Below are 22793 nucleotides of genomic sequence, written 5' to 3' on the forward strand. Positions count from 1 at the left end.
CCCTGTTAATGCTTCAAGCGTTCTGAAACTTCAGTTATCCACTAAACCCTAAATAAGATTTGTGCTTCAAAAATTTATTACTGCCATCCCCTCCTCACCTTCCTTGGTAAAACTCAAAGATTTTGGACATTCACATGAAGAACATCAAGGAGCAGCGATTAAATGCAGAATAGCAGAACATTTCAGCAGTTGGGTATCTGTATGTGTGTGTGTTCACTCTTGTTTATTAGTTTACTTTTGGCATGCATGCAAAACTCAAGTCACTAGATGTCTCTGCAGAGCCATCAAGGTTACAACTGATTACCGTTTGAGAAGCACTTCAGAATATGCATTTTAAAGAGACTCAAGAGGCATTAGAATCAAAAACACTATGAAATAACAAATGAGAATAGGACAAAGAAGGGACTCAAAGACATTCATGGCACCAGCAGTAATCCACACAAACCTTTCCCAATTTTCTATAACTTCTGAAAGATCTTGGCTTTTGCAACTCTAGAAGTTAAATTTGCAGTGTTGCTGTTACTCTGGAACACTTGTTGTACAGAGGATCAAGCCTTGTGGTTTTGCCAGATTTTAAACCAATGATGACAGGATAAGCTGATGGCTTTAGGTATCCTTTGGTCTTTCTTATCTGCACTTCACTTCACTTCAGCTTTAAAGTAGGAGTGAACAACCTGAGGTGTCTCCTTTTTGAGGCTTCTGAAGCCACCTGTGTTCACACTGATCAAAAAACTGGTGGCCGCATTTTCTGACATTATGAAATGGATCCCCCCCAAAATATAGTGTTAAGTTCTAAATTGTAACAAAGCAATTTAATTCATGAAAACAAAGGGGAGGGAATTTTTAAAAGAGAAGATTGTGAACAATTAATTAATATCAGGAAGAATGCCTTCACCTCTAAATATATTCAAAGGCTGGTGGTGGGGAGATAAATTTTAAACAGAGTAACTGAAAATATTAAAACATTTACAAAGATACTTTTCTGATAGAACCCAATACCAAATTCAGTTGTATGTTAAAAGGAGATTTCAAAGTCAGCTGAACAAAGAGAGCAGCTGAAACTATAGAAGCAACTGAGAGTACCAAAAAATAGATAAGCCTAGGCATCACCATTTAACAATAAAGGACAATTAAGACTAAAAAAATGACAACTAAAAGGAAAAGTGTAGGGAAAGTTTGATACCAGCCTGGCAAAAGAGAGATAACACTCATTGGCGAGATGAATGCTAGAGCAATTAACAGGCAGGGCAACCACAAAACAGTTGATGGAGTTGGTGTCTTAGACTCAACAACTCAGACAGCTTTGAGAGTCTCTCAAAAATAAGTCTGAAAGGACTCGATTCACCTTTCTTTGCCTTTATTTTGGAACTGACACATGAAGGTCATGTTTACATGTTGAATTTCTTTGCTCCCTTCACCACAGTCAGCAAGAGAAAAGGATTCTTAGAAATGGATTTTATACTATTCAAGCATGTAGCATACTGGTAAGGTTCAGCAAGGAAAAATAGTGCATTTTTCAAACAAACAATCAACAGCAGTTAATGTTAAATAATATAAACCCAGACCAAGAATGCCTGTTTATAAATAAAATGGGTTAAAAGTGAGGATCATTCATACTTTCTTTTGACCGGAGCCTGGACAATCCTACCAAGCATGGAAAAGAGTGATTATGGAGGGTGCCTAGGTGAGTTATAGTTATTTCTGATACACTAAGATTTATTACATAATTTGCTTAATGTCTCTGGATAGAACCTGCTTTTAAAAACTCTGTATAATGAAATTATTCTTCCTCAAACTACGTATATTTTCATGTGGTTTATTATTTTCAGCATTTCTTCTGTTGCCAGGTCTTAAGATACCAAACTCACAGTAAAATTTGAACTTCGAATACTCTCCTTACAGTTTTGCACAAAATGGGAAGCGCTATTCTTTTAGAAGACAGCTTATTCCTGTCTGATACCTATCTTCAAGAAATCAGGGTTATTTCTTCCAAAACATAAGGTGACAAAGAGAAGAAATGGCAATGAAGGTACCAATGACCCATGCATTAATAATTGGAAATAAATGCCATTTTCAATAGCCACTACAAATATAGTTTGACTTCCATAACAGCCAAGGCACAAGCACAAGATTTTCCTGTTCTTATGAAGATCACTCAGTTATGATTAATATTAGTATTGTTGGTCACACAGTCAGCCAGATGTTTAGACTGGATTTGGCATTTTTATCCACCTATCAAGTCCTTCCCAAGGACCCAGAATAGGCAGATTATGTTGTTTGACGGTGTTAAAAGTATCATCACAGGATATAAGGTGTTCCAGGTAAAGCTGCCTTTTGCAACTGACTGATGGTGATTTTGTCAATGCCGATGGTCTTCAAGTGGTACTCCAGATATTTTGGGATTGCACCCAAGGCGCCTATTACTGCTGGTACTATCTTTGCTTTCTTTTGCCACAGTCGTTCTATTTCTATTTGCAGGTCTTTATATTTTGTGATTTTCTCCAGTTCCTTCTCTTCTATTCTGCTGTCTCCAGGTATTGCAAAGTCCACTATCCAGACTTTTTTTTTCTTTCTTATCAACAATTGCTAGGTCTGGTGTGTTATATGGCAGGTACTTGTCTGTCTGAATTCTTATTCTTATTATTATTTATAAGCCACCCAACTCCCAGCAGTTAAACCAGGCAGAAGACATTCTATCAGATTCTATTATGCTGCCAGTTACTTTAGTTCCTGAAAGCAATATATTTTATTCAATCATTCATAATTTAGTAACGATATTACATAAAACTATAACCTCCTTGGCATTTTTTAGAGACCTTGTTTATTTATTGTGCTTTATTCTTTTCTTTATCTGTTTTCTATTTGTGTGTGTTTATAGATTTTCTCCAAAAAGTTGAATAAATGTTTTTAAAAATCTATCATGCAGGACCTCCTGAACTTTTCCAGAGGAAAACTACTAAATGAGAATTGGAACAAGAATTTTATAGGTATATACAATACTGTTCTCTAGATCCGAGCCTCTTTGCTAGTCTCTTTTCCTGCATATTTTAAGCTCACATCCATGAGTACCATAATTCCTTTGTTTGCTGGAAATAAGAAGGAATTCCCAGAATAACAACGTGCATCTGTATTTTTACAGCAACTCTTTGATCATACAAGTATAAACAGAACTGTGCTATTTTGTATGTATAAATTATTGTTATGCAATGTAGACAGACTACTTCCTTATTCTAGTACCCTACCCCCATCCCAAAAAAGATGAATATTGACAAGTCACATGGAAATAAGTATTACATATATTAGTATAGCCGTGAAATAGTACTGTAATAAATATGAGTGGGTTAAGAATCCCTCCGGAGACAAAAATGGTCAGATCCACATCAAATCCACTAATAATTTTATCCTTTACATGAACCCCTTGAAATATAAGAGATTCCTATTAGCAAATCCATGAAAGGGGACAGAATATGCTGCTTATTGTTGCCAGTAGATAAGATCCTAAAGCCAGTACTCAACACACTTGGGTGAACAGATACTGAAGAGCTGAAATGGCCATTAAACTATACCATCCAGCTGCAACAGAGGAGCGACATCATCCAGATTGATCAGGTTTTGCTTATTTCCCAATAGCCTTTCAGCGACCAATCATTCAGGCTGCTATGAAGGGAAGAGGCACTCGCTCAACTGACACAGCAAAATTGTTGGGCTTCTCTTCAGTGATCAAGTTAAACACATGTCTAATTAAGGAATTCCTTAATTCTGAGCTTGCTGTCTTCTGCTCATCTTCCAATTCCTTTCAAGTTGTCCCTTTTGGAAGCCTGAGTGCAGGGACTGTCTCAGCATCACCTGCCTCTGATATTAAATCAGGAAATGCAACAGGTTGGATCCACAATAAATTAGTTGCCCAGATACAACACAGTAATAAACGGGACTTGAATTAGCTGCAACAGTGTAACTAGTCTAGTCCAGATCCAGTTCATGATTGTGTACAAAATTCTAACAGGCAAAGGAATCGCTCCCTTTGCCCCCTTTTTCAACTCCCTATTAAGATAGGGTTGAATTTCTGGAAGGGAGACTTGCCAAAATCCCTTACATACCAAGTGATACAAATTGTCAAGCCCAGTTTAATGTATTCCAATTACAAAGTTAAAGACAGCTTGAGGATAAGTTCTGAATGCAACAAGGCATAATATTAACAAACAGGCCATATGTTTGTGCATATAGAAGTATTCACAGCTTACCCATCAACAGCTTTAATGTTCAGCCCTGTGCCTCATTTACCAGAGGTAAATAACAGGATCGGTCCTTTCAAATCTGACGCTAAAAAAAGAAGAATCTATCCTTCCAATACAGTTTCAACGAAAGTGGTTTCATATATGAACATATAAACTCACACGAGTATCTACTATTTTGGAGCAATTCATTTTGTACAAGTCACTATTTTGTTTTTAAAGACCTACTACTTTGCAGAGATCTAAGTGAATAACATTCTAACAGAAAGCAAAAATACACCCATTAAATACATGGTGTTTTGATGCGGTTCATGTAAATTCTAGATTTCATTTCAACTTGGCATATAGTATTTTACAAATTCCTACTTGCAATGTTTCTGAATAATAATTTCCAAAACCTACCTTACTGGATTGCTTGTCAGAGATACCCTCAGAGACTCTAAGCAGTTGAGAAGTTTTTCCTCTGAGATACCTGATCGTAGTTCGTGGACATATTCCTGCGACGAGAGTGTGCACTCATGTTTACTGTTTTTCAGGCCTCCCTTAATAAGAAAAGCAATAAGATATAAATTTATTTTTGGAAAATTATTTCCTTCTGTCTCCAGGTTTCACTTCTTAGTAAGTTCTCTGTATGTCCAATGAACCTAAAACTACATAACTCTGAAGATATAATTATTTACTTAACCAGACACAGGATTAGGTTATTGGACTGCACAGTTCCTACCCCTTCATTTTAGACTTATCCTCTCACCCAACTTTAGCTCAGATCTGAATCAATTTAACCATGTAATTCTAATCACAGTCATAATTCTCATGGGAATACGGTTTTAAGAAGATACTTTAAAAAACGGCTTAAGTCCTTGGTTTCAAATCCCTAACAGAGCCATCCAGTTAAAATGGGTGCCTTAAATTCTATATGTGTTCTATATTCTATTATTGTGTTCTATTAAGTTCTATATGTGGAAGAAGAGAATGGGCATATACTTTTTTAAAAAAAATCATGTTTTTTTTTTAATAAATACACATATGAAAATTGTTAACGAATTATCACCATTACATAAGCAATGTTAAAAGAAACATGATAAAGCAAATAATAGCACTTTAGTTTGTCCCTTTTCTCAACAAAAAACAAAAAGTAGCAGACACTGATTTGTGCATATCTAAAATATTAATCCTAAATGCATTAGAGATTTAATTTTTCTCCCAAACGTTAAAGCTATTGTTCTGGTATTGGACTCATCACTGAACAAAATGATACCAAAAGGAACCGACACCTGGAAAAGTTAGCTGATATCAGTTCTTATATAAGATTAGCAATCCCCAATCTATTTCTTGAAGTGCTCAGTCTTTGGAACTTCCAAGATTTCTGAAATCCTACCCAGCTCCTGCCAATCAAGAAGAATCTAGACAGGGTCTCTCTCTTACTTTTCTACCTTCAAACAACTCGGGTCCTCTACCACTGCAAGCAGTAAGTAATAATAACTCTATTCCCACTCTGCTGATTGCATGTAAATTTGGGGATGGTTAGGAGATGCTTTGAATCCACAGCCCCTCCAAATATACTTCTTGACAACCCCTCTGCACACCGCCTTTTGAATAACCAACCTAAGTTTTGTTTTTTTTTTAAGTTGAGAAGAATAACAGATAAAAAGGGTGAGGATGGAGGAGAAAGGAGTAGGAAAAAGGAGATTCCCAATATCATATTTTCTCACGTATATCTATAGCTTTTCCCCTAATCTGGCAGGGAGAATTTGAAGCCCTGCTGGGAATTCTGGTCTAACTGAACATTTTGCACTCAGAATATTAAGTTTCTACTTGTAGGCTAATTTTTAGTGCTTATGCTACTGGAAATTATTGTGTGTACTAAAAAATGCAATGTGTACTGTATATACAATGCCAAAAATATTTAAACAGATGTTCAAGTTTCAGCACAAAACTATCCTAAGATCCCTAAAATGTACGCACAGCAGCTTTCCCAATCATGTTTACTTACCTTAGTTAACATACAGGACTGTAAAATTTACACATGAAAGATAAAGCTTCTGAGCTTCTTATCTGTTTATTTCTCAACTTTCCATCTCTTCTATGGCTGCTTTAGCTTGCTTTAAAATAGTGACTAATAACAAATGTTATGCCACAATAAGAAAATAAGCCAGGTTTAACCTAATCAAGATGTCACAGCTGCCCAAACTAATATTGGTGTATTAGATACTGTATGTCTTGGTCATTTAGCTACAGTGTTAGGGTAAGTTCAGATGATCTACTTCTAGTAATTTTAATGAGATCCGGATTTTTTCCCCTTTTAAGTCTATAATAAAGTATCACAGGACTTTTATAATTAAGTGAGGGACAGAAGGTGAGAACACATTTGCACACAGGGGAAAAAAGCAAACTAGAGTAATGCAGTCTAATAAACACTACTGCCTTGCCACAGCCCACTCCAATGAACAGACACATGCACTTTCACCTTTCTGCCCATTACCTTGTGGGATATATCAGAAGGTAAACATCCTTCATAATGTTGATTCTCCATTACACCCACATCATAGCATGCACAACGGAGTTCAAAGTCATTCATTTCAGGCAGGGCAATAGGCACACGTTTAACCTCTGTACCACTTCACATTTTTATATCTCCATTGATCAAAAGGGTCTGCATAATGCAAACATGCAAAGCCAATTATGGAGTACAAAAGTCAGAAGGCTATACTAATTAGTGCTGGAGAAGAAGGAGAATATTTCACATGCCAATAATAATAATTGCATCTTCAGCATTTTTCTGTTGCCGTCCAGAAGTCTCTAGAGAGCTGCAGCCTAACTTCTAACCTCAGAAAATGACGTAAGACATGCATACATTTGTGTTATATGTGTAGCAATATCCAAATCTCACTTTGTGTAGTCTTAACATCCTTATTATAGTAACTCAGAGTAGTATGTAGAAACAGCAGATAAAGATTATACAGGTAGTCCCGGGGTTAACAACACCCGGATTACAGGTGACCCATAGTTAAGAACGGAGACCACTGTAGCAAAATTCAAGTTAAATACACAATGATTTCAGTTAAATACACAATGGTACGAGTTCATCACACAATACTACTTATACAATATTATACAATAATGTTGCACACAAATTCAACTTAAAAGACAGACCTTGGGAATGGAACTTGTTATTAAACCGGGGACTACCTGTAACTAATTCCTTGACAGCCAATCTCAAGTCCATTAAAGTGGCTGGAAACAACTGCCTAAACATTCAAGACGTATGAAGAGGATCAGAGAAACTACCTGAGAAATATCTATCTACAGTGATAACAAAAAACAACAAAAAAAGATTTTATAAACAATTTAAACAATACATGATTTAAAATGTATCTCTGCTGAATAACAACTTCAGAAAGTGAAGAACATTATGTCAATGCTTGCAAGTAATGTTGCCTTCAAATAAGACCTGTGTCTGATAAACACTTCACAACATTTTTGCACACGTTGTCATTAGTTAACACAGATGCATTTCTAAACTTGGTAAGATAAAAGGATTTGCATTATCTACAAAGCAATATAATTGCTGTTTATGTAGAAATAAGCAGGAAAGAGAGAGCCAGTTTGGTGCAGTGGTTAAGACATCAGGCTAGAAACCAGGAGACAGTGAGTCCCAGTCCTGCCTTGGGCACAAAGCTGACTGGGTGACCTTGGGCCAGTCACAAGAGAGACTATTAGCTGGACAAATCACAGACCATGCTGAGAAAATGTATCTGGCACCATGTCATCAGATGGAGCAACTACAGGGCAGGGTGCCTTCTATGGGGACTACAGCTACTAACCGGCTGGATGATGACATATGTGCCATTCTTCAGAGAGCTGATTTATGTGAGGACAAGATTAAGCTCTACAATTCTGTGATTCAGAGGTTTCTAAGACTGACCAGACAAAAAGAGTCTGAAAAGGACAGACTGAATCTCATTTACCCCCTGAAGAGCCTCAGCCACTTCTGACATTGCCAGAAAAGCCATCACTGCTATCTCCACAGGACACAACAATGCATGAGGTCCTAAGGGGCATGAGCACACATTACAGGAAAAATGCTGAACTTCTGCAAAACAAAATGAAACAGCATCAGGACATTTCAACCTGGGATGATCGTGGTACCTTTTTACACAAGGGGGTACCTATTCCTGGTACTAATATTTTAGACTTGGTGAAAGGGGCCTCACAATCCCCAAACTTACTGAGAAGTGGAAACCTAAAGGATGGGGTGAATTTGTGAATGCTATGGCAGAGGTGAATGTTCCAACATCCATGCTGGGGTCTATATCTGTTAAAGACCAATTAGAAAAACTGAAAGAGTCTGTGGCTCCTTAGATGGACTAACTGTTACTAGCCCTGACTCTGTTATGACCGCCCCTTTTTGGACTCGGATGCTTCTGTTTACTGGCACCCCATCTAGACCTTGGACGCTAAATCCTAGAAGCAGACAGTTTGCAAAATTTGTAATTGTAAAATTGTAAAATGAATAAAAAACACTGGGAAACAAGCAAAAAGTTTAAGTCCTTGGCTTTATTTTATAGTAAGGCAGACATGCCTGCATACAGTGAAAATGGGTGAATGCTTCAAGCCCCCTCCTCAATTTTATAGTTTTTACAAACAGCTTTACCATTTGGTCATTTTTAATATTGTCCTCAGAGTACAGCTTTAAAATATTTTCATAATCCACACCTTTAGACCAATTCAGGAGAAAAAACACACAGTGCTGTCTGCAAGTCACTGCGTAGGAGTGTTGGCAGTTGAAGCTGGTGAAATGTGTACTCCTCAGCTTCCTGCTCTAAAAACATCGCTATGGTTCCAGAAAAGTTGGAGCTATCTGGTGGTCTTCCATAAGAATAAAAAAATTCACCATATCCAAGTGATGGGAAGTAGAGGGCCAGCCAGTGTTCACCAGGCAGAGTTTGAGGATGGGTGTTTACAATTAATCCAAAAGGTCTTTTGGAGATTTGTCTCTTGGGTAGCAGGTCACAGGGGTGGACCCCTAGAAAGCCAGTATTTCCAGAGAACAAACGGAGGAGCTGCAGGGTGTCCATTCTCACATAGAATCAAAAAGCAAATTCCTGGTGTGACTTATTTCAGTAAGGTTTTCAAAGAATGCCTAGAGAATCACGTTGATGGTATTGGAAAGGGGTTGCGCAAATCTGATTTCTGCTCTGAGGTGACCATTCCTGATCAAAGAATAGTACTCACAGCACCCCGATCAGGGCTCAAGTCGAAGCAGTACAAAGTATGGCTAAACTCTTCCTGACTGATTAACCGCAGTCTGTCTTTCATACCTTTGCCTGACACTTGCACCATCTGCATGCCTTCACTCACAAAAAGACTGTGCTCATAATCAGGCTGAAGAGGTTTTCCAGCGATCTGTTCACCATCACAATACAGGGCACAAAATTGGCATTGCGGTGCTGAAAATTGAAAGGGTTTCTTTCATAAACCCCACTAAAGCTGCATTGTCCACAAACCGAATCTCTAGTTGTTTAGGTAGCTGCCCCAGAAATAGGTTTCCCTGCTTACACCCAAGGCTGCCTGCTGGAGTGCTGTAAACCTTCATTCCCACTCGATCAATGGGATATTTGGCAGTGGAGGTGAGCAAAGCTTCTGCCTTACCCAGGCACACTTCTGGCGCTACTTTCATACATTTTACAAAGAGAGAAGCCAACAGGAGTTGCACTTTGTAACTCTCATTGCCATCCTTCATTCATTTCTGCTTCTTGTGAGTTTGACTTTCACATCAACCCCATTCATCAGCTGGGGTTGAAAAAACAGATCGCTATGCAAAGGGCCAAGCAGGTCGCACTTACAACTCCCGGCTGTGTGTCTTGCTCTCACTCTGAAACCCGAGTTGCCTGCAGATGTCAGCAGGGTATTCTCCATGAGTGCTGAGTCATCTTCGTAACCCCCCCCCCCCCCCGCTGTACATTGGGTTCCCAAGCACATCATCACCAAAGCTCAAAATCAGTTCAACGATGACCCAATAAGAACAGCAATGGTGGCTCTGTGTCATGAGGCAATCTCCCAAGGTAACATCCAGGTGGTTAAACAGAGATCCTATAGAGTAGTTTAACAAAATTTCCTCATCTTTCAGGATTTTAAACAAAAAAGTCCGGTTCAAATTATCAAATGCTTTTTCTGCATCAAGACAGACCAGTGCAGCTTGCTTTTCATTATGCTACTCCATGTTTTCTAATATATTAAGAATATTTCTAATATTGTCTCTTAGTTGTCTTTTGGGCAAGAAGCCACATTGGTCTTTATGTAACATAGTTTTTAAAAGTCCCCTCCAACATCTGCCTCCCCACCAGAGATAAACCCACGGGGGTGGGGGAACAGCCCCCAAGGCCCTATGGCTGTCATAGAATGTTGAAAATGGTCAATGTTCAAAATAGAAAATGTAACATTGAGCCCTTAGCAACCAAGATGTTGTCCGATCCTCTCCCAGAGTCCCACTGCCTTAGAGATGCTTAGAATGCTATATTTATTATGCCAGTATTTCAACATTTTCTCCCATATGAATTCCAATTTCAACCTTGCCACAAGCTTTTGGGGTACACTAGACCGCAGGGTACAGGTTTTGAGTTCTGTCTTTATAACCAATTTAGCAACTTCTCCCATTCTAATTCAACATATCTGTAAGGAAGTAGGACAGCGTCGGGATAGTGAGCGCATTCCTCCATCCCTATCCCACACAAAGACTTTTACGATGAAGGGAGAATGAAAGAGCTGATGTTGCCATTTGTTTTGCTCGATCCTGGAAAAACTAGGTATAGCTTACTTAACGACTCTTCGAAAACTGCAAATGTTATTTCCAAATCAGTGGAAAGCTGCATACACAAAAATGACTGTGTAACCTATGAGTACTAGCTGTGCAAAATAAAGCTTAGCTTGTCTAAACACTGCTGCAGTCCCAGCTTTAAGCGGATGTCATGCTTCATTCGCTAGCTACATTGAAACGTACCCTAGGGTAACTCAGATGTAGTGCAGAAGATCCAGAACTGAGAATCAGAAATTATTATCCTTACGTAGCAGTGTTGCCCAAACATTTAGCAACCGTTAGCTATCTTCCTGGACTAAAACTGACAAGAAATAGTTCACTGAACTCTCCATAATGTATGTCATTCTCAGATGTGCTTATAAATTGTTCTGGTAACTTATCCTGCAAATCCAGAGTAATCGAATAATTTTAATGTTCCACTCTTTCATTCCACATGATCAAAATAGAAATAGAATAGGAAAAAAAATGTATAGAGAAGTTTTTCTTCAGCACTTATCAATACCCTTGGTAAATTTCACATAGGTAAATAGCCTTTAAAGTCTACTTGAGTGTTTAATCAAGAAATTAATGGAATTGATGAAAAACAGAGCAATCACTAGTTACTAATCATTATGTTTGGCATACAGGCAGTCTCAACTGGAACCCAGCTGCTAGAAAACTTGAGCAGGAAAAAGGTATCATACTCATGTCCTGCTGATAGATTTTCACTGCTGGCTGTTATGGGAACCGAACATTAGTCTTGATAGATTAGACCAGTGTTTCTCAACCTTCTCAAACGCTCCCCATGCTGGCTGGGGAATTCTGGGAGTCGAAGTCCACTCATCTTCAAGTTGCCAAGGTTGAGAAACCCTGAACTGGACAGACTGTTGAGTTATCCAGAATTTTTTTATGTTCTACCTAGCCCTCCATATGGACCACATGTAGACAAAGATTGAGTTCTCAAGACGTCCTCAGAACAGCATGGACTACATCATGGAACTCCTAATGTATTCTCTCATTTAACGTTTTATTAATCAGGAAGACAAGGTATTAATGCACTGCCCTGGGCTTTGAGGGTATCCAGCACAGCACCTAAGTAGAACAGATAATGGGTAAGTGACAGATAGATTTTTATCATGACCAATTTGCAACTATAAAATTTCCTGTATCTATTTTGCATATTGAAGCAAGGTGAACTCCTTTTGTCATATTAACCCTTAATTTCTTATTTTTCTTTAAAATTAATAAAAAGGAACAAACTCCTGTTTGTAGCTATGAAAGTAGTGATTTAAGAACATACTATTTATGTTTTATTGCTTTTTTATATCAATTTATATAGCTGCCCGTCTCATAATTGCGACTCTGTATGGAGAATACAGAATTAAAACCAACAGAAATAATAACAATAAACAACAATACAATAATAGCACTATGGCACGTAAAGGGAATCAAATTCATACCACATAACCAGAGTCATGTCAGAGAAAATCACGAAGAGGGCTCACTCAACCTTCAGGTCCCATGCTCAAGGGACTATCCAGGTTACCACATAGTTTTATTATTGCCTACTGACCCAAAGTTTTTTTGTCCAGTTTCCAATACTATTTGAATGCATGTCTTATTCATTTTATAACAAAGCCATGATATAACATCTTTGATAGATGTTACCTTCCTACTGAGTTGGCAGCAGCTAAGCTACATAATTCAGCTTTTATTCTTCTACTGAAATATCAGCTAACCAGTTTGCATGGCTGTGATTCTCTCAACTTTGAAAAAGGAGCAAGCATCTCTTTACAAAAAGACTACATCATATCTGTAGTTCGGGTAAATTGCAGGAAGTTGGCTTATTTCAGAACATTGGTTATTATTAATAGAGAATTCCTAAAGCTCCTTAGCTTGACATAGTCTCTGCCTGAATTTAATGAAGTCAAGTCAGATATTTTTTTCACCCACAGCATCTCTAATAGGATTTGTATGTGTCTGATAGTTAATTATATCAGGGACCACCCCAAGCTCACTAATCCTTTTTGTGCATCTTTCAGCAGTTAGACATACTAGATGAAGGTATTTCGATTTGCACAACTGTATCAACCATTAAGACTATTAAAACTTAACAAAATATAGAAAGATAATTAAGAAATTGATAAACACTAATTATCACGCAACTCTTCATCTGCAACTCCTCGAATTTATGGAATTTGTGAATCTTCACAATTCTGCCAGTTCTTCTTTTGTTACCTGAGAAGCATGGCTGCTGTTTCTCTGTATCACTGCATCAGACTCTTCTTTCAGTGACTGTGTTTTGATTCTATTAAGAACATCTTTCAGCAGGCAACAGTACTTGGCCAACCTTGTCTGAATGCAGAAGCTAAGCAGGGTCACTCTTTATTAATACTTGGATGGAAGACAGCTATGAAATAGGAGGGCTATAGCCCATACTCAAAACACATCCCAAAAGTAGAAATGGCAGATCACCAGCATACTGTTGCCAAGAATGTGTCACCAGGTACTGACTTCGATTTGAGGATGCTTTTAGTTCTACTTCTGAAGGACATAGATATCATTTCTCGAAAAAGATGATTGTGTTTCAATCCAATATTTAGGGAGCACTGCAGAATATTTTGTAGAGCACTGCCCTACAAAAGTGGTAACCGTGACAATGAAACATGGTTTACTGCCCAAGTATAAACAATGTTGCATTTGAATTTGCATGCCATCTTAGTCTCTCATACATCCAAGGGCAAAAAATAAACCAAACTTAAATCTCAGGTTACCACTTAGCAAGGGTTTTTGTTTGTCATGCGCGTTGCACAGAACAATACTTTAGAATAAATGCAAATAGTGTAAAGGCTTCTAATCTCAGAGAATTCTGATACACACACTTGGAGACATATTCTAAATTATACTGCTTTCTTGGAAACTGTCCTGCATCTTGTCATTTCTGCTTTCCTTGAGACTTACCACTTAAAGTCTCCAAGATTTAAACAATTTGCCACCATCCTTATGAACTACCTAAAGCTAAAAGAGCTTTTTCTTTCAGAGCTCAGATTTCTCCACACTGAATTTAAGCAACCTTGTGAAATATGTAAATAAACCAATAAATTGTCATAAGGCAGTCACTGAAAATAAACTTCCTGAAGTCACACAGGTTTCCGTGATTCCTGGGGCGGGGCAGGGGGGATGTGAGAAACAAGGAAACAGCATTCTGCGGCAAATCACTGCCACCTTTCCAATTATTATGCCATTTTTAAATATGCAGTGATAATTCAAGCATTTCAGTTCTTTCAAAATTGATATTCTTGAAAAATGGTTTTCAAAATCCATTTTCAAAGCCTTTCACCTACCTATTCCCAACTTCTAGCCACAGTTCAAAGTGGATAATTCTTAACAGGATTACTGTCTCACAATTTTATTTTTGCTTGCAGCCACCTCTCAGTATAACTCTGTTCATCTTCTTTTGCTATAGACATGCTAATATAAAATGCTAAAGCTTGAACCTGTTTCTTTAATACAGGATTCAGATATAAGGAATATGAAAAATGATTCAACCTCCAATTTTATTACTTAGCTGCTTATCTCTAATGAAATGTACAAAAATGCAAAGACCAGTACTTATTTTACACAGGAAGAAAAATATTTATATTACTGCACAATATTTCACCTTTCGAGTACATTACATCTCTTAAGTTCTTCGTAGCATGAAGTTTCACATAAAAAACCCTGAAACAATTAAAGAGCTACATTTCAAAATTATTCCAACTGCTCCACTGAACTATCTTCATTATTATTAAAATGTATAACTTCTCTAATTCAAGTTACTAAAATAAATGCTTCAGTCTTTTTCTGTTGTGCGTCACTAAATTCCATTTATGATTGCTTCTGAGGACTTGGGGGCTGTAAATGGGATTATAAAAGTGCAGCAATAGGTGTTATGTTAATCTAACCCATCTTCCCAGAACATAAAAAATAACCTTCTAACCTCACTTAACCAAGTGGCCTAAAATAATATGAAATACCAGTGCTGGTAAAATATAACACAGCCCGGGGGAACAGAACAAAGAAAACAAAAAATAAGAATTCCTCCCTACTTATTTCATTGTACCTACTATCTCTTTTTCCCAACATGTATGGGTTCCAGACCTTTTTATCTCTCTTTTTAGAGAGAAGAAAGAAACTGAAAGAACTCATCTGCCAATTTCTTTTCTTTTCTTTAATCGTCATTTGCCTCCTACATAGCTCAGCCACAGGAATTCAATCACACTGACCGAGCGGAGGGGGACAATCAGATTTACTGTTCGCTTGGGGCAGACGGGTTCAAAATGTTTAGCTTGTGCCACATATTAAGTGGATGTGTGCCACATATTAGAGACAATCCAGGTACCAATAGGGTAGAAGGGAAATCCCAGGAACACCCAATCATCAATATTATTAATTGAACATTAACAATTATTTTCTTTCATTAAGTATTTCTGGAATTAAGATTATACAATAATATTGATTCTTGTACACCTAGTTCCCCAATAGCAGCACCTTTAGTATTCAGTGATGTTTGGGTTATTTCTTATATATTACAGCTTCAATGCCCCAACAACAACAAAATAACAACTTCACAAGAAACATCGGAAGCACCACAAATACAATTTGTTGCCAGAGGGGGCAGCAGGTAACCACTGCACAGCTTCCGCTAGATCACTTTTGAGAATGCTGGCACTTCTAACCTTTGTGTGTGTGTGTGTGTGTGTGTGTGTAAATCTCTGGATCTTAGTCAATATCTGCAGTAATATCTGACCTACTTCTCAGTCAGATTTTACACCTGAGTACCCAAAATACCTGCTATTAGGTATTTTAAAGATGAATCCTTTGATCATCTGTCAACTGTGCCACCTAAGAAATATTACTGAAACTATAAATTGTATTGAGATGTTACCAAGAATCTGATGACTCATAGATTCTGTAAGAACATAAGAGCCATGCTGTTCAGATAAATGTGGTCCAGCATTTTACTCCTTCCACTGCCAATCAGATGCCTAAAAGAAGCCACAAGCAGGATATGAGTACCATGTTTCTCCATAACTGATATATGGTCTCATGAAGAATAGAAAAGTATGGGTGACTGAAAAGAGCCATTTACAAGCTGGTTCTCAAATGCTGGCTCCGTAGTTGGTCTGCTTCTAGGAAGCGATCCTCAAAAAGAAGCCACTTAAGGGGCTACTAGTGCATCTACAAAATGATATTTGCAAAAGACTGGAAGTACAGCCTCACCCTAATGAATCCAGGCTACAATGGGATGACCTCGGTTCCCATCTTATCCTCATTCCTGTTTAATAGGGTGGAAAACATTTGTTTCATTCCAATTATTTACTCTTTGATTAAAGTTACAGAATGGCAAGAACTAGAGTCACTAAGATGTAGACATACCATCTAAATGTAGTAATTAAGCTATTCTACTAGGACTGGGGGAGCCAGTGAAGCTCACTGGCTGACTTTGGGCTGATCATTCTCTTTCGGCCCATTTCACCACACATGGTTATTGTGGTAAAGAAAAATTGAAAGTGGTGCATACCTTATGAGCTCCTGGAAGACAGGTAGAATATAAATCTAAATTTTAAACTAATTTAATCTAACTTAAGTTAGCTGAGCTAAGTTACCATACACCACTGATTTCACTGTGATAATTGTGCAAACTGTGTAAAATATGGATTTTACCAATTTAAACTACTTAACTTTCGCTGTAATACGCCCAACTTTTCAAGCTCAAGAGGGACAATAAATTAACAGGTAATAAGTAATTCATACCGGTAGAGAAGTAAATCTAATATTGCAACTAACAGCAATTAAGAAGCTTTATACTCAACTGATTTATTTTTCTTCCTTTGCATTCAGTCCTTGTTCATGATAAATTATACTTTCAAGCATAATGTGGATACAGTTTCTAGTTTCACTGCCATCCCAAATTGGGGTTCAAAGGTATTTTCTTTCTTTCTTTAATACAGTTGACTAGAACTACAAAGGTATTTTATGACATTCTCTTTTAATGTACATATTGGTCAGGAAGGGAAAGATTAGTCATCCATGTTTTGTCTTATATTGAATTAGCACTCAATTTTTCTCTGTTTGAATAGATCAGAAGAGTTAATTTGCTATCATAGGAATGGATTACTTCTTTTTGGCCACAACTTGCTTCCTCAACCACCCATGGTGGCATGATGTTTTCAGGGATGTGATGATGTTCCATTAGGGGAGATACCATTTTTTACTGAATTTTATCTTTGGTGGGTGGTTGGATTTAAGGGTAGGAAAGAGAACTGGGAAGTCTCTGGGAGACAATCATTCCCACCATTCCAAAGCACAATTTTGGACTATTGGAGACTGGGGAAAGTGGGTCCATAAGCCTCCTGCTTCTATTCCTTTTTTTTTTTTTTTAAGAAACAGAAGAAACTTAAAGAGTATAGCATGGAAGGGAGCACTATAAGTAGCCTACAGATTATCCATTCCTGTGTTACTAGATAAAGTGCCATTTATGGTAGCTGGGGATAACTCTGCTTTGACTCACATCCACTACCAGCAATTGGATAAGCAAGCCAGTCTATTCTTTTTTCTCTTTATCCATGGCCATTTTCCAAGATGTCCTACTTAAACTTGTTGGGAACTCACAATGTGTAAGTGCAGACGTCTATAAACAAACAGCTTTCTCAAAATTTAATGTTTAGACTGAAATCTTGTGACTATACCTCTGATCTATATTTCTTATGCTTATATTTCTAACGGTTGCATTGACTCTCAAACTAGCTTTTGTGACACTTCAAAATCAGAGAAAAATTATTTCATTATTCACTACAGTCCAACCATCACTTTGGCATTTTAATTTGCAGACTGTTTCTTGGAACTGCTGAACTGCTTTCATTCTTAGGGCTTAATACTCTAATTTATCTTATTTATTAATCCACATTAATATTCCATTAAAGTGCTTTAAGGTGACTTACAATAAAAATGAAAACACAAGTACACCAATCAAAAACATTAATGAGATAAAAGATGTAACTTATTGCTGATCAAAACCTTAACAACTGAAAACTCTTTTAAAAAATAACTATCTTCAAAAGTTTTCTAAAACCTAAAAGAGTGGCAGCTGATCTAACCTCAAAGTTGTTCTAGAGAAAAAAGCTATGACTGAGAATATAATTTTCCAGGTCAACCTCCCACACAGCAGTATCTGAAGCATCCTCTCTCTATTAGAACTTGAAGGGTGGGCAGAATTTATTTGGAGTAGCCAGACTTGAAGGTTGCAAGGGCCAAGCCAGTTGTTACAGCATCTCTAATCAGTTTCACTGTATCTCCCAGGGTACCTTGCAGGGATTCACAAATACAGTAGCCTGGAAGTTACCAAAAAGCATAAATGCATGCCATTTTTGGGGGGGAGGGGGATAGGAAACCAGCAAGAAGCACAATTGAATGAAGTAGACTAGTAGTCTCTAATATCTGGAAACAAAGGAAGACAGAACGCCTCTTACAACAACTTCAATTGGTGACACCGCTGATGTTACTGAACTACAAATACCTACATACCTAAGAAACAAAAGCAATGGTAAGGATGCTGAGAATTGTCATGTTGGATGCTATGTTACTTTTCTAGCCTTGCTTATAATCTTAGGATCAAAGACTAAAATGACTCAATTGCTATGAAATGCACCCATGCATGGCACAAGGTTCCTTACCAAGATTTGGGATATAACAGAAGTGTGTATATTTTGTCTCACAGCTACTACATCTAATAAATTTGCGTCCCCTACAATATGTAGGCCCTTCTTATATTAGCACACCATGAATAGCGAAAGAAATGCAATTTGTTAGTGATCAATCAGTCAGTTTAAGGATAGAACTGATTTTTATTAATACTGACGTTCTCAATTCATCAAATTCTCAATTATTCCTTCTCAAGGCTTCATCTGAATGTAAGAGACCGCACATTTGTCATAGGAAATTTGGAATAAAAATACTTAAATTTAATTTCATTATCCTAAATGTATAGGCCAGAATTACATTCAAAATGAATCTACTACATCAAATTAGAGAGACATGCAAATAGTCAATATCAGATATAATACTGGCATACAATCTGTATATTTTTATTGGTGTTATTTCATGCATTTGAAGTTATGACAGACTACAAATATACTCACCGGAACTTTACTTCCAATTATCTGCATGCAGTGATCAATGGAGAGAAGTGATAGCAATAAATAAAAACAAAAACAAAAAAGTACAGTAAATAAGCTGAAGCATTTCACACAATCCACCAAGTGTTTAGTAGTTAGTAAATTGTTAAAAGATATCTAAAATTAAAACAGAGAAATATTCATAAACAAGCAAGTCCTATAAAAAACTATAAAAGCAGATACTTTAATTGCACATATCCATAACAGTTTAATATAAACAAGGGGACTTGTTTGATTAAGAATACAGTGTGTATTAGTGCATGCAAAAAGAACAGCAAAGAATTCATTAGGTATACATTTTCACAAAACTGCTTTTTTTTTTCCCTGAGAAAAGCTTGCTAGAGGTTTGACAGCTGCAGCAAACAGACTAAATTGCAGCAGTACTTTTATTGCGTTTTCACTCTAAAATTTAAATAGCTCTCTATTTTCATTAAGTGTATCTATCTGAATGCCAGTCATAATAAAAAGTTGCATTATGTTCATTTTATAATTAACAAATAATTAACTATTATATATAATTCTGTGTTCCCACCTTTTAAAAACAAGGTGATTGTAATACAAGATAATTGTTTTTGCAATTATCACACCAAAGGGTTCACAACAGGAGAGAAATTGTTCTCCTGACTCTATTCTAGGTTTGATTCCTAAAGACACTGGATAGGAGAAAAATATAGTCTGAATCAGGATAAGGAAGAGCAAAAAAAGTGGAGAATAGAATGAGCCAATCCTATTCTGTAAACGGCTCTTGTGGCATAAACAGATGTTTGCTTTACCAAACTTCCAACAGCATACTGGGCGAAAAGACACAAATCTAGTTATAGCTTCAAGGAAACATCTGTGCAATCTCACACTGTGTGATAACGGCTAGCGGGACAATGTCTAAGGAGCTACAGAGACAAGTCAGATATTCCTCCATCATCTTCTCCAAAAGCTGTAGCGGAGCACAGGAGCACTGGTGACCTACTGTTCAACGTAGGGCAAGACTGTACCTAATGCTGGATCTTTTGCCAACTACCATTAGATGGAAGAGTACAAATATATTGCTATTCAGAGCAGACATCTGATACAGAGGTAATGCTTTAATGCAGACATGCAATGGAATACAGGGGTTAAGAGGCCAAACGGGGACCAGAAAAGATCTGAGTTCAAGTCCCCATTCAAACACAAGGCTCACTTGGAGGACTCCAGGCAAGTTAGCCTACACTTCTTCGCAGGATTATTGTTGTGGAGATGTTAAAGGAGAACCTTATTTTTGCTGCCTTAACTTTTCAAAGGAAAAGCAACCACTAATATGAACACTTAGATTCCAATGGAATCTCAGACTCAGAACCTTATTTAAAACCCCAGAATGAGCTAGGCAACTAATACAACTAGTAGTACAGGTAGTCCTCGCTTAATGGGCACAATTGGGACCAGAATTTAGATCACTAAGTAATGCGGTCATTAAGCAAATCATTACATGACCAGACCTGATATTATGACCTTTTTTGTGCCGTTCATTAAGCAAGTCACCACGGTTGTTAAGTGAATCATGCAGTGATTAAGTGAATCAGGAAGTTCCCCATTAATTTTGCTTGCTGGAAGCCGGCTGGGAAGGTCACAAATGGCAATCACGTGACCCTGGGACGCTGCAATTGTTGTAAGTGCAAGCTGGTTGCCAAGGTCCCAGATCGTGATTATGTGACCGCAGGGGCACTGCGATGATCATTAACTTTGGGCACTGGTTGCAAGTCATTTTTTAAGCATGGTCATAATTTTGAATAGTCGTTAAATGAATGGTTGTTAAGTGAGGACTACCTGTATAACAATCCAACAAAGGAATGCCATCAAACAGATAAATAAAGGCAGTAGTTTTGGCTGTTAAAACAAAGGAATTGCCTTTATTTATCTGTTTGCTGGCGGCCCTTGTAAGATTGTTATACCACCAGTCCTATTAGTTTATTTATTCTGGGGGTTAGGGAAGGTTTGAGAAGTAAAATGATGCCAAACTCCATGCAGAGTTTTTAAGGCACCTCTTAAAACCTGTCCCCAATAATTGGCCAAAATGTCCCCATGGAGCAATTTTCAAGGGCAAAATGGTGCCTTATGCCTTCAATTCTGCCCTTTAAACAGTCAGCCCTGGCCATTCCAATGGGATCACACACCCAAAAGTCATACCACAGCTTCCAGGACAATACTGCCCCAATGTCAGCAACACAGAAGATTCTGTATATATTATTCCGTATTGTTCCTTTTTATTCTGAAGCACCAAGGTCCTTTCATATTCACAGCAAACTCACTGTTGAAGCTCCACCGACAACTAACTGGTACCTACGTACAGCATAACAAAGGCTTTGACAGCTAGAAGAGCTTGCTTTCCCACACAGCTTCATAGATTTCTCAATTCATTCTTTTTATACCACATCCAAGGGATGAAATGGTATATGGATGAAGAGGAAACAAGGATGATTTGCAATTTCAGAAACATATGCAGTGATATCATATGAATATGTTTATTTCATTTATTTATTTATTTATTTATTTATTTATTTATTTTTCCCTTTTTTTGTACTTCGTGTAACACTGCTTACCCCAAAAGGGAACAGCATGATGGATATTAATGTATGTATATATGTACAGTTGAGTATACTATTAAAATGTTTGCATGTATTCAACTGTGCGTTTTGAGTTGCCTGCCTTCTGTTCCCCATTTACAAACAAACTGGGCAAACATGAGCATAATCTCATTTATGAGTTTGCTTTAATATAACACATGAGTATTCATATACTGTTATCTGCATTTTGCATTCTGATTTAGTTATGTTAGAATAATTATAATTCTGCCTTTAGGTATTTGAAAAAGAGAACTGAATATGCAAGCTTGTGTTTCCCAAATCACCTTACTATGAACAATAACTTGAGCACAAAACTAAGTAAAGATTTTTTGGCATTTCAAAGTAAAACCCTATCCATCACATAATTCTGTCGAAAATAGGCTAGTGGCAAAAATCACTTATCAGTTGAAACATATTTCTGCCCTTGGATACCCAAGCAAATTAAAGAACATGAAACCTGTCTATGCTGGTAGTGGTACCAGCTTGTAAAATAGTATTGAACGAGGAGGAGGAGGAGGAGGAGGAGGAGGGGCTGCTGCTATTGTTTTCATCTTAAAATGTTTCCTATTTCGTTTGCTTGGTACAGCAAAAACTATTTTGTATAAAGGATGACATCTGAGTAAACTTAAAATCTTAAGTCCTTCGACCTTGATATTAACAGCATAAATTGTGTCATTCGCTACCAGAGTGCCAATTTGTTTTCATAAATACAGAAGAACACTGTAATAGATATGCTGTGGTAGTCTGGAAGTCACAAATCCTTATTTCTATTAGCAGAACACAAGCAAATACAATAAATTTCATGACTTCTCTAAGATTTTGTTAAAATCCCATCTATCTTGAATTAACATAATTAATTATGAATTACAGTGGTACCTCGGGATACGAACGCCTCTACTAACGAACATTTCGGGTTACGACCAGCTTCGGCAGGAAAATTTTACCTCGGGTTATG

General features: G+C 37.3%; 1 protein-coding gene across 4 annotated transcripts in view; it reads right to left on the bottom strand.

Moving 5' to 3' along the window:
• DIAPH2 (diaphanous related formin 2) overlaps window positions 1-22793 on the bottom strand; it is a 259065-nt gene that overhangs the window by 211346 nt on the left and 24926 nt on the right. For 3 of the 4 annotated variants that reach the window (XM_088151773.1, XM_088151771.1, XM_088151774.1), the window contains 2 exons: window positions 19209-19229; window positions 4635-4774 (listed from right to left, as the gene is read on the bottom strand). In XM_088151773.1, the coding sequence (XP_088007899.1) occupies window positions 4635-4774; window positions 19209-19229 (161 nt within the window). The remainder of the gene's footprint in view (window positions 1-4634; window positions 4775-19208; window positions 19230-22793) is intronic. The other variant, XM_088151772.1, reaches the window with a different exon arrangement.

The sequence above is a fragment of the Python bivittatus genome, unplaced genomic scaffold, assembly GCF_059951505.1.
Source record: "Python bivittatus isolate LINGU-HERP-01145 unplaced genomic scaffold, Pbiv_v1 ctg000670_np1212, whole genome shotgun sequence".
NCBI lineage: Eukaryota > Metazoa > Chordata > Lepidosauria > Squamata > Pythonidae > Python > Python bivittatus.